We start from the raw sequence: 12,468 nt of genomic DNA on the forward strand, positions 1-12,468 counted from the left end.
AGAATTAATGCATGGTCCATGGTCCATTAAAGTAAATAAATTAGAGCTGTGTTGTTTCATAATTTGGTGGTAACAAGTGGAATATTTAGAGGTAGATATGTGTGCCTAAGATTCAAGTCAATTAATTTAATAATTTGAGAAATGAAGTGAGTGTTGGGCTATATAAATGCGTTGCAAAGTAGAGATTTGTAGCAGAAGCAAGAGAAGTGAGTGAGATTAAAGGTTAATCGGAAGAGAGTATTTGGAAAAGGAAAATGGGTTCCAAGAGTATGATTGCATGGGTTAGCTTTCTCCTTTTTATGTTTTCCATGGTTAGGTCGGAGACCCTTAGTCTTGCACCAGAGACACCACCATCACCACCATCACCGCCACGAGAGTGTCCAGAGCTGGGTTTGTGCGTTGACGTTTTGCGTTTGGGTGAGAGAGGGAGCCCTGAAAACGGGTGCTGCACCCTCGTTGGTGATCTTCTGCAGGCTAATGCCACTCTCTGCGTTTGCGACATAGCCAGAACCCAACTCATAGGAATTCCCGTTGATCTTGACATTAAGATCAAGCTAATTTTGGACGTATGTAAACACAATCAGACCTTCATTTGCAATTAACAACTCATTCTGCACCACCCTGCTTCCTCAAACTTATTGCATAATATATATATATATGTACTACCAACTCAATAAACCTTCACACCCATAAATAAGTAATACCTACTCACCACACCCACCTATGTTGTTGCTGTTTTCTTCTTCTTTTATTGTAATGGAGACTCTTTTCTTCCTCCACGCATCTTTCTTTCTCATATCTTTTCTTATATACAATATTGCACACTTCCTTTCTTGCAACAACTCATCATTCATTCCACTCTTCTCTCCATGCATCTCTTAAATATTTTAATAATTTGCTCGTTAATTTAGACAATTTCATAACATATTTATATTAATAATTCAAAATAAATATAAACAAATGTATTTCAAGACGATGACTAAGTAGAAGATGTTGTATAAAGTATTTGTTACTCGAAAAAAATATCTAAATTGCTATGAAGCTCGGTACATAAGAATGAATATATATAATCATAAGGCATGTCACGTAACTTGTTAAGACTATATCTTAGTTTTTAAATTCAAATTTAATATTATCGCTTTGTAATATTTATATATAACTTTTTATCTCTTTATTAGTGAACGTGCTTGATTAATATAAACTTTTTTAAATGATTAACTTGTCATCCTTTTATTGTGTTATAAATGGAAATAAGTTAAGCAAGTAATGTGAGTGGGTATGATTAGAAGTATATGGAACTATTAAAATTCTATTATATTTAAAGATGGGTGAGAAAATTTTTGAGATAACACAGTTAAAAATTTGGACATGGTTGAAAAACAGTATATCAAAGACAAATTTTTCATACTCTAATTGATGTTTATGTCTAAATCGTGCATTCAATATGTCCTACATTAGTTTAGAAATAAGATAAAAACAAGGGTTTCATATGCTATAATGTTATTATCTTTCATTGCAATCTTCTTATTTTTATCACCTATATTATGTTGTTATTTTGTGGTTAAGGTTTTTAGGCAAATTTATTGCAAATGAAATAACTATGTCTTGGAATTATAAAAAACAAGCTACTTTGAAAAAGAAATTATTATTATCTAACTCTAGTAGAAATGTTGATTTAAGGGAGTATGCTAAGCAAACAAATTTCAACCATTGTTGCGGGTATCAACCCAATTATTATTTTTTATTTGGTACAATTCTAAACTTAGGTTATAAATATATTGCAAATAGTGTTATTTTAAAATTATTACAAAAAAAAACAATTAAAATTGTTGATGATAAGTATGAATTTAATTTCACCTAGTAATTGAATTTCTCATCATTTCTTTTCGTTGAAAAGATATTTTATTTTGGCTTAATTATCATTTTGGTCCACTACTTTGTTAGTGTGATTATTTTGATTCCTTTATTATTTTTTGGTTTAATTTGGTCCTCTAATTCTTTAAAGAGGTTCGATTTGGTCCCTGTTATTAGGTTGACGTCAACACCGTTTTCGTACATGCCACGTCTCATTTTGTGGAATTTTTAATTTTTTTAATTTTTTAATTGTGGCACGTGTCAAACTAACATGGATTGTTTTCAATTTAGTGTCTCTATTTACAATTTTGATTCAATTTAGTCTCCCAATTTTTTAAAATATTCAATTTTGTTCTCTCTAGTTTGAAACCAAATTAGTAATTAAGTTTAATTAAAACTTATATATACATATTAAAATAATTTTTATTATATTTATAGATCAAATTACTCCATCTAACTACTCCATCTAACTATTGTAATGATAATTTATAAAGTTTAAGGTTATAATTACTATTCAATTTATGGGTTTATATGAATGCGAGCAAAGTGGAATATTACTTTCTTCTGGATATTTTTACTTGAAAATTATTTATATAATTCTATTATTTGAAGACTCATTTTTTATCACATAATAAAGAATATATTAGTTGTAAAAAATATTTAGTGTGCTTTAACATTTTCACACGCCTAAAATTTATGATTTATTTATTTTTAAATAAATTTTGATAATCATATAGTAATTTCTTTTGCCACTATTGTCCAGACATGTCATTTGTTTATTTCATTAATTGTGGTGAATTGGAGGAAAGTCATTATGGATAGATAAGCTAATTTTTCAAATCTCATTAACTGTATTTTCAACCCAATAAGATTAAACTTAATTCTGTGAGATGTCATAAATTTAGGTTGATTTGAGGAAAATCGTTACGGATACGGAACCACCTCTTCTAAATCTATTGATACATCTGTATATTCAACAAAATAGGATTATGCATTATGTGGGAGAAAAAGAAAAAACAATTTCATGTAACTTCATATTGAAGTTTAATTTAAGTCATTAACTTTTTATTGTAAATTTACGATGGAATGAAATGTATGTTTATCATAAAAAATATTTATCTTTCAATTAAATTTTGATAAAGATATTATATATCTTCTGATTTTATTTATATTAATAGAGATATCATATATTTGATTCATTCTTTATTATTATTATTATTATTATTATCAAATGTTTTGTTTTATTATGTTTTATTTTTCTTTTTGTATGATGAGACATTGTACTCTATATATTGAACCAACAAGGTTATAATAAATTAGTATACAATCTCTCTTTGAATTATTTGTAAGCTTAACAAGTTTCTATATGGTTTAAAACAAGTCAATCGTAATTGGAATAAAAAATTAACTTCAGAGCTACTTCTTATTGGCTACACACAAAACTCAGCTGACCACTCTCTCTTTATGAAGTATGCCTTTGTTATTATTATTTGACTGGTTGATGTCCATGATGTGGTTCTCACTAGTAATAACATTGTTGAAATTAATGCTGTAAAAGGTCATCTTCATTCTAGATTTCATATTAAAGATCTTGACTCTCTCAAATATTTTTTGGGCCTTAAAGTTACTCGCTCTCTTGACTGATTAGTTTTGAACCAAAGAAATATTATTTGGACCTGATTTTAGAGGTAGAGATGTCAACACCATCTGATCCTTCTATCAAATTTCATGTCGACGAGGAAGCTCTTCTACCAAATCCTTCTTCCTCTCGGCGTTTGATTGAAGGATTACTTTACTTGACTAACACCAAGCTTGATATTAGTTTTGTTGTTCAACAACTCAGTCAAATTTGTTTATTTTCTGTGTGAACCACATGTGCAACATGCTTTACGGATCATTCAGTACTTAAAACATGCTCCTTACTATGACCTTTTGTATAAATTCAACACCTCTCTTAAAATTTAGGCGTTTTTTGATTTTGATTGGACAACATATGCCACTACTCAACGCTTTATTTCTAAATATTGTGTTTTCTTATGCACCTCTTTGGTTGTTTGGAAGTATAAGAAATAAAGCACCGTTTCACGATCTTCTTTTGAGGTAGAGTATCGCGCCTTGACATCCCTGGTATGTGAACTACAATGGATTCAATACATTCTTCAAGATTTGCATTTTTTTGTTCCCACTCCCTACACTGCCTTTTGTGACAACAATTCCGCTATTCACATTGTCAAGAATCCCGCTTTTCATGAGAGAACCAAGCATATAGAACTTGATTGTCGCATTATTCGATAAAAACTGGTTGATGACCTTATCCACCTTCTCCATGTTCCTTATACAAATTAACTTGCTGATATGTTTACTGAGTCATTACATCCTTATGTTTTTTGAGTTGCTGCTTCCATGTTGGGATTTTACAATCTTCATGTTCACCTTGAGAGGGAGTGATAAAAATATTATATATTTTCTACTTTTACTTATATTATCATATATTTTTTTTATTCTCTATTATTATTATTATTATTATCAAATATTTTATTTTATTAGAATTGATTTTTTCGTTTGTATGATGAGACATTATATCCTATATGTTAAACAAAGTTTTAATAAATAAATAAACAATTTTTTTTGTGATTATTTTCACCAAACACCTTGTGTACATATTGTACACATCATTTTTTCTTCCTGACTTATTCATATTAACAAATTTATTTACAAATATTTCCAAATACTCGTGATTAATATATTTATATATATGTTTATTTATTTATTTTGTTCACTTAAAAAAACGTGATATTCAAAGTATTATCTATTTTTAAAATTTCATGATTTTATTTTTATAAGTGTGGGATAATTGTATTTAAAATGCCATTAGTTTGACTATTAAACTACCTAAGATTGTCGGGTGTACTTGTAACGTCCCATTTAATTATTAAACGAAATTAAAGGAAACGTCACGTGATAACAACATAACAATGCAGTCCTGGGGTTCTCAACCTCACCCCTACAAAACTAGGCACACCACGATGCCAACAAAAGCAGGATAGCTGTTTAACTAAAAATTTACAATCTAATAACCACGAATACAGGGGCCATAGCCCTAAAGAAACATGAAAGAAAGACGTTCAAGATCTAGCCCAGATGGCTAAGTAGCGGAGTCGTCATTCCCTGGTTGACCACGAGAGCCTCGCCCATCTGCTCCCATCAACCAAGTTGATGATCATCGCAAGAAAGAACAGCCACATACATCACAACCATGCAACAAAACGGGTAAGCTAGAGCCAACAACATATTCAACATGCAATCAAATATATTTTCATCATCTCATCCACATAGCAACCAAACATGTTATGACTCCTCATTCAATACACTACGACTCGACTCATCCGGATACATATAACTCGGTCGGATTCAGCGGATGCTTGCACTTGTGGTGGATACCTCTGCTCGACCCTGAGCTGCTCGATCCTGAGCCATGTGTTACCAGTGTTACGATGAATCAAAATCTCTCCCACCATAAGGTTAGCCCTTAATGAGTTTCAGGCCTCCTGCTACTCCCACCACCAGAGTCAGTCCGCTCTAAGTGAGACTAACTGGCTCCTCGGAGCGTCAGGATGCAACCTTACCTTGAATCCTTACCTAGTTATACAGATGGGGCACCACCATGAACACCCACTAACAGGGGTCATGGGATTACGTTCCGACCACTGAAGCACGACCCTGGGAATCTCACCTAGAGATCCCAAGGACTTACGCACTGACACGGACCAAGCTTTCTAAAATCAATCAAACAGATTCGGCATGCTTACACACAATATACTTTTACATACACATCTCATACAATTTCTCACTGTTCACGTCTTTCGTATTCCCCACCAAATCTTACCAACTCGTTATTCTCGAGCCCAGAATATGGAGCTCCGTCTCATACCACTACCATGTCACATTGATGCCAACCCTTTCATATCTCATGTTGAACTCATACCAACTCGTCATTTCAATTTCGTGAAGCATCTCATACAATCATCATGCTCACATCACGTTAAAGCCCACAAATCATAACTCATACATCACCTCATTCACAAAGGCCATCCAGTTCATAAACTTAAAAGAATACTCATACAAGCAGGTTATCCACTTTTGAAACCCAAGAAAATATCAATACCCACAACTTTCTCGCCCAGCATCTCGCTCAGGCAGAAGGGTCTCGCCCAGGCGAGGAGGACTCTCGCTCAGGCGAGCTCCCTTTGCCTAGGCGAGAGCTCGACCTCCAGAATTAGAACCCTGCGCGCGTTCTCGCTTAGGCGAGATCCTCCTCGCCTAAGCGAGACACTCGCTCGCCCAAAAATGCAGTAGGTCGCCTGGGCGACCCTTCGTGGAGAAATACACTTACAAATCCCTATTAATCTCGCCTAGGCGAGGCAGGCTCGCTTGGGCGAGTTTAACAGACTTCGCCACTGTTCCTCGCTGCTATTAACACAGTTCATGCTCAAACACCACACAAATCATGCCATACAATCACAACCACCTATAAGCACAAAAACATCACAGAGCACTACCAAACCACTATCATTTCACTAGACAAAAGAGTTCTAGCTTCCCTTACCTGGAATAAGCTAGCGAACGACCCAACACGCCCTCGATACCGAACGCACGAGCACAACAACTCAAGGAGCGAACGAAGAAATGGAGTAGAGCACAGCTTCGAGCTAGTTTGAAGATGGCGAAAAACCTAACCCTAGCAGAGCTCTTTGTGAGAAGGAGAAAGGGTTGACGGCTGTTGCGTTTCTGTGAGAGTGAAAGTGAGAGTGGAATTAGGGCAGACCTTAGGACCTTATACGTTGGGCCGGCCTTAGGCCCACTTACAAGGGTGGCCCACTAACTTTAGGGCAGAAAAGTTAACAGATTTTAAATGGGCCTTACAGTACTAAATCAAAAGTTGTACGAAGATGAAATCAGAGAGATTCAATATTTTAGTCATGTATATACGAAAAATTAAATTTACTTTAACGACTTCTATAGTTTATACATTCAGTTATGTCAGGGAAAAATAAAAACATTTTAAACATTATCAAGGTTCTGTAAGTTAAAGCTAAAACAACTCTTTAACAACTATATTATAATAATATAAATGTATGATTGATAAATTAAATGAAGTTAACATCTAACTGTATATTTAGATGAGTTGTCTAAGTATTATTGTTCCAAATTAAAATAATTATTTTTGTAAGAAAATAAAATAAAGTAAAATAACTACCATGTAAGAAATTAGTTTATGCTCAATCAATTAAAGAAGACAATTTAAGAATATTGATTTATTTTTTATATAAAATTAATGATAATATCAATATTACTAATAATTTATAAATTTTCTTTTAACTTGACTTTTTATGGAAAAAGTTGTGGGACTCGGACCATAGGCTTTGCATACTCCAGATTTGATTCAATGTTATATTTATTTAAAATAATTATAACAATACAACGTCTTATCTCTTTATATAATACTTTTTCTAACACAATATAATATTATAAATATATTATTTTTCTAATAGATCCGCTCAAAACATAAACAAAATTTTCATAATAAATTAATTTTAAAAACTAATTTATTTGATAATTAAAATATTGGTAGTTAATGTTTAATGATCAATTTATAAATTAATTTATTTAATACTTAAAATTTTAGTGACCAAAATATATATATATATATATATATATATATATATATATATATATATATATATATATATATATATATATATATATATATAAAATCTAGTATTCTAATCCGTGGAATATACGGGATTAAAAAATATAAAATAAATATATTTTTATAAGAATATAATTAGATGTTTTATTTTGTAAATTTAACTAATAATATTTTATTATTAAATATATTTAAGTTGTTATATTATTTTATAAAGTAATGATTAATCATTTTATATATTATTAAATATTTTACTTCAGCACATAAGAATAAATAAATTTTACAAATTTTAAATAAATTTAATAATAAATTAAAAAAACTTTTATAATTATAATAATTAAATGATTTTAATTGTTATATTCTTAAATTTTTCATAATTAAAAAAATAAATTATAATTATAATTGAATAAAGTAGTGAAATTGTTTTGATATTTATAATTTGTCGTTCTTCCATGAATATTATTTCGTTACATTAATTGGGACCAATTAAAATAATTTAAAATGTGTATTCCATCAACGACTTTTAAATATTAAATTGGTTGGTATATATATATATATATATATATATATATATATATATATATAAAACAAAAATATTATGTATGCGTAAAGACATCAATAAGGACTTTTTAATTTTTTTTAATTGATGAGTTAGTCAACAATTATGCAAACTTCCATGTGAATGTGAAGTACACCCCAAATGTATTACTTTCTAGATATTCTTCACACCAGTCTATTCTGGCCCATATATATATATATATATCCTTGCCAATATTAGTTTGCTAACATTATTTTTTTAAATTTCTAAATTAAAGTAATATTTTCGCTTTTTATGTTATTTAAAATGCTCAAAGGAACTTAACATTATGATCTACTTCAACGCTAATTTATTCTCCAGAAAAAAATAATGGAGTAAAATATGAACTTACAGCCCTAACATCAAAGAACGCAATGCTATAAAAAAAATGCGAGCTTAGAAGAAATTGAACTTAAAAAAATAAGAAAACTTATTTTAGCTTTGCAATGTATCAGTTTTATTAATCTTTAAATTTGTAATTATAGTGAACTATCATATTTGAAAATAAATATAAAATAGTGGTCAATCTTGAGTAAATATTTTGGGTGATAAAACACAAAATTATTATTCTTTATATATTAATTTGTATATACTAAAAAATGTTAGAGATCGAAATCATTTTCAACCTAAAACCTATGGACTTAAATTCACAAGTCTTTTGCATACACTCCTTTCCCAGTGAAAGTCACGAGTACTCTTTTTCCGTATCGTCGTTCTTTTTAATGGGACAAGTTTACCTGGAATCCATGCTAGGTAAACTTTTGATAAGAGGACCATACTACACTCGTTTGAGCTGATTAATTCCGAGAAGATACAACACCAATAAGACCTGAGTCCAATCACATAAGGAATTGACATCGCTCTCAACAAAAAACCTTAAGACAATGAGTTTATGAATTTTCATCCTTGTATAGGGCTATATTTTTCTATTTCTAATCAATATAAGACTTAGACTCACACTTAAATCAAAAAGAGATTTTGAAAAACAAAAACTCTTAAATCAACCGTGAGAAACACCGATCTAAGAGAGATACAAATTTATCTTTAAAATCATTTTTCTCATTTTCTTTAATTAGTTTAAGGGATTTGTGTTTTTAATTTCATTTTTGTCCTTATAAACGAAATTAATATTTTGACCCCAAATTCATTAAGATAAAATTGTTAGAGTTAATAATCTCATTTAAGATTATCCACTTTAAAACTTGAAAATCGATCATGATTTTATTGTTAAGAGAAATCAACAGAAAAGACTAATTATATTTAAATTACCATTATAGTTTTGACATAAAATTATTAGGTATACTAAATCAAAAGTTTTATAAAGATGAAATGAAAGAGATTCGATATTTTATTCATGTATATAGGAAAAATCAAATTTACTTTAACGACTTCTATAGTTTATAACATTCAGTTATGTTAGGGAAAAATAAAAACATTGTAAACATTACCAAGGTTCTGTAAGTTAAAAATATTAACAGCTAAAGCCACTCTTTAACAACTATATTATAATAATATAAATGTATGATTGATAAATTAAATGTAATTAACCTCTAATTGTATATTTAAATGAGTTGTCTAAATATTATCGTTCTAAATTAAAATAATTACTTTTGTAAGAAAAATAAAATAAAGTAAAATAACTACCATGTAAGAAACTAGTTTATGCTCAAGCAATAATAATTAAGGAAGACAAGTTAGAATATTGATTTATTTTTTAATATAAAGTTAATAATAATATAATAATATAATAATATTTAGAAATGTTTCATTTAACATGTTCTTTTTACGAAAAACTTTGTGGGACTCGGACCAAATGCTTTGCATTCTTCAGATTTGATTCAATGTTATGTTTATTTTTAATATAAATATTGTAAACATTACCAAGGTTCTGTAAGTTAAAAATATTAACGGCTAAAGCCACTCTTTAACAACTATATTATAATAATATAAATGTATGATTGATAAATTAAATGTAATTAACCTCTAATTGTATATTTAAATGAGTTGTCTAAATATTATCGTTCTAAATTAAAATAATTACTTTTGTAAGAAAAATAAAATAAAGTAAAATAACTACCATGTAAGAAACTAGTTTATGCTCAATCAATAATAATTAAGGAAGACAAGTTAGAATATTGATTTATTTTTTAATATAAAGTTAATAATAATATAATAATATTTAGAAATGTTTCTTTTAACATGTTTTTTTACGAAAAAGGTTGTGGAACTCGGACCAAATGCTTTGCATTCTTCAGATTTGATTCAATGTTATGTTTATTTTTAATATAAATAATATTTTTAACCCAATCTTACATTATATTTATATTAATTTTCTAAATAGCCCTCTCAAAACATAAACAAATTTGTGCGTTCTTCTCATCCACCTAATGTACTTTCATGCTCGATTAATCGAAAGAACCAAATTGAAAGAACAACTTTTTGTTTAGGTCAAAAGATCCAAACTGATTTTCCTTTTTCATTCAATGGATAGATAATCTAAACTGATTTTAATTTGTCATCACTAGATATATTAATAAGCAGTTTAATATAACCTTGAACCAGTTCATGAATGAACAAAGAACTGTCATACGATGAACAAAGTCATCCACAAGAACAAGAAGAGCACAAGGTAATACAAACATTAATTTATTGGTAATAATATTATAGTGCCCACAGGCATGTACATGTAGCAGACACGATCCTTAACTTAAACAAGGAAAAAGGAAAATGTTAGGAAAATAAGAGAATGTGTTGTTATGGTGGGCAAATGAAGGTGGTGGGTTGGCGTCCACAGGTGTTTAATAGAATGTTGATGAGAAGGTCTAGGTTGACCTTGATAATTCCGAGGTCGAGCTTGAGAACGGCGCAGAGGCAGACGACGGCGTCAAGGTCAATGAGACCACCGAGGAGGGGGCAGCATTTGGGGTCTGGTTTAAAAGGGGCGTGCAAAATGCTGGCGCAAACATGCAATTCCGGGCACTTAACCGGTGGTGGTGATGAGACACACTTAGGAGGGTTGTCGCAGCTAAGCGCTGAGAAGAGAAGGAGGTTGAGGGAGAGAAGAAAGGCAACACTCTTTGAACCCATCTTCTCTTTGGTTTAATTGCTAAACAAGTTCTATTGTTTGTTCGTGAAAGTACCTCAAATTTCACACACAATTTATAGCCAAAGAATCTCATGTTTTTTCCATACTTAACTAGTTCCGAGACCTTTACCTACTACCCATGAGTCGTTTTTTTTAATATTTTATTTAATATTTTGATTAGAATATAAATATATAACTATTATTATTATATTTGAATGGAGTATTTGTATCTTGTGTTATGATTATTTATAATTTGTAAATATGATAACGGAATAAAAGGGTTAATAATATGAAAAATAAATTAAATAATTAATAAAGATTATTGAATACGTGAAATATATAGTTATAAATAGATTAGTGTATATTAGAATGTGTAATTGTAGCCATTAAAAGGGAACTATATAGAAGAGTGGCTACAATGATAAACAATATCACACCTTCATGTTGTCTATTTTTTCTACGAAAAAACAACAAAAACTCTGCTAACTATGTTCTCAAAGAAGGTTGGTGAAATGAAAAGAAATAAGCAATGGTGTATGTATTGTGTCTTTGTGTTATAGGCCATATAGTTTGAAATAAGGTGAAGTTTATTGGTGGTGATCGGCGAAAAGATGAGATAATAATATTTTACACTAACACAAAAATTGTCATCCACTTATTTTAAGAATCAGACGTAAAAAATGCATGAAGAAATTTTGTAATTATAACTTGTTTTTGTTGAAACACAAAATAATATTATTTGGAAACTTTCTATGTCGGTCAAGATATGTAAGTTTGGACTAATGATATTTTTGGACTAATGATATTTTTGTTTCATGATCTTAAGGCAGGTGCATGATTTCAAGTGTACGAGTTAATCTATAAATTTGGAATTGAGCCTAGATTATTTTATGTTAAAAATTATACATGTGATGAATTGATAATGCCTTTTATATAGTGAAATGTGTAACTTAGAAGGTAGTTATGTTATATTACGTGTTAGTATAAAATATTATTAGTTTATCCTGTGTTTTCTGTATTGTTTATGTTCACCCACCTATACTGATCGTATGTTATAGGTTAGAAGATGATAGTACGGGTGAGAGTTCTCAAGTGGGACTGTATATGTATATTTACTCTTATGTTTTTATGTAAAATTTTATTGAATAATGATATTTTGATTAAGTTCTATTAATTCATTTTTAACCCACCACTTCAATTATCTTTCAATTATTTATTTTAATTTTTTGTAATGGTGTGATGTGA

The 12,468-nt window shown here is 29.7% G+C and overlaps 2 protein-coding genes across 2 annotated transcripts; one reads left to right on the forward strand and one right to left on the reverse strand.

Moving 5' to 3' along the window:
* The first annotated feature begins 254 nt into the window (after positions 1-254).
* On the forward strand, positions 255-602 carry LOC114188580 (36.4 kDa proline-rich protein-like). Its single transcript, XM_028077151.1, has one exon. The coding sequence runs from the start codon at positions 255-257 to the stop codon at positions 600-602; it is 348 nt and encodes a 115-aa protein (XP_027932952.1).
* Positions 603-10,892: 10,290 nt separating this feature from the next.
* Positions 10,893-11,225, reverse strand: LOC114188581 (hydrophobic seed protein-like). The gene has a single exon (XM_028077152.1). The coding sequence runs from the start codon at positions 11,223-11,225 to the stop codon at positions 10,893-10,895; it is 333 nt and encodes a 110-aa protein (XP_027932953.1).
* Between the last annotated feature and the right edge of the window lie 1,243 nt (positions 11,226-12,468).

This window comes from Vigna unguiculata, chromosome 6 (genome assembly GCF_004118075.2).
Source record: "Vigna unguiculata cultivar IT97K-499-35 chromosome 6, ASM411807v1, whole genome shotgun sequence".
Classification (NCBI taxonomy): Eukaryota; Viridiplantae; Streptophyta; class Magnoliopsida; order Fabales; family Fabaceae; genus Vigna; species Vigna unguiculata.

What these genes read in the sequence shown, in the direction of transcription:
- LOC114188580 (XM_028077151.1), top strand. Translation starts at nt 255, where the DNA reads ATGGGTTCCAAGAGTATGATTGCATGGGTTAGCTTTCTCCTTTTTATG.
- LOC114188581 (XM_028077152.1), bottom strand. Translation starts at nt 11,225, where the DNA reads ATGGGTTCAAAGAGTGTTGCCTTTCTTCTCTCCCTCAACCTCCTTCTC.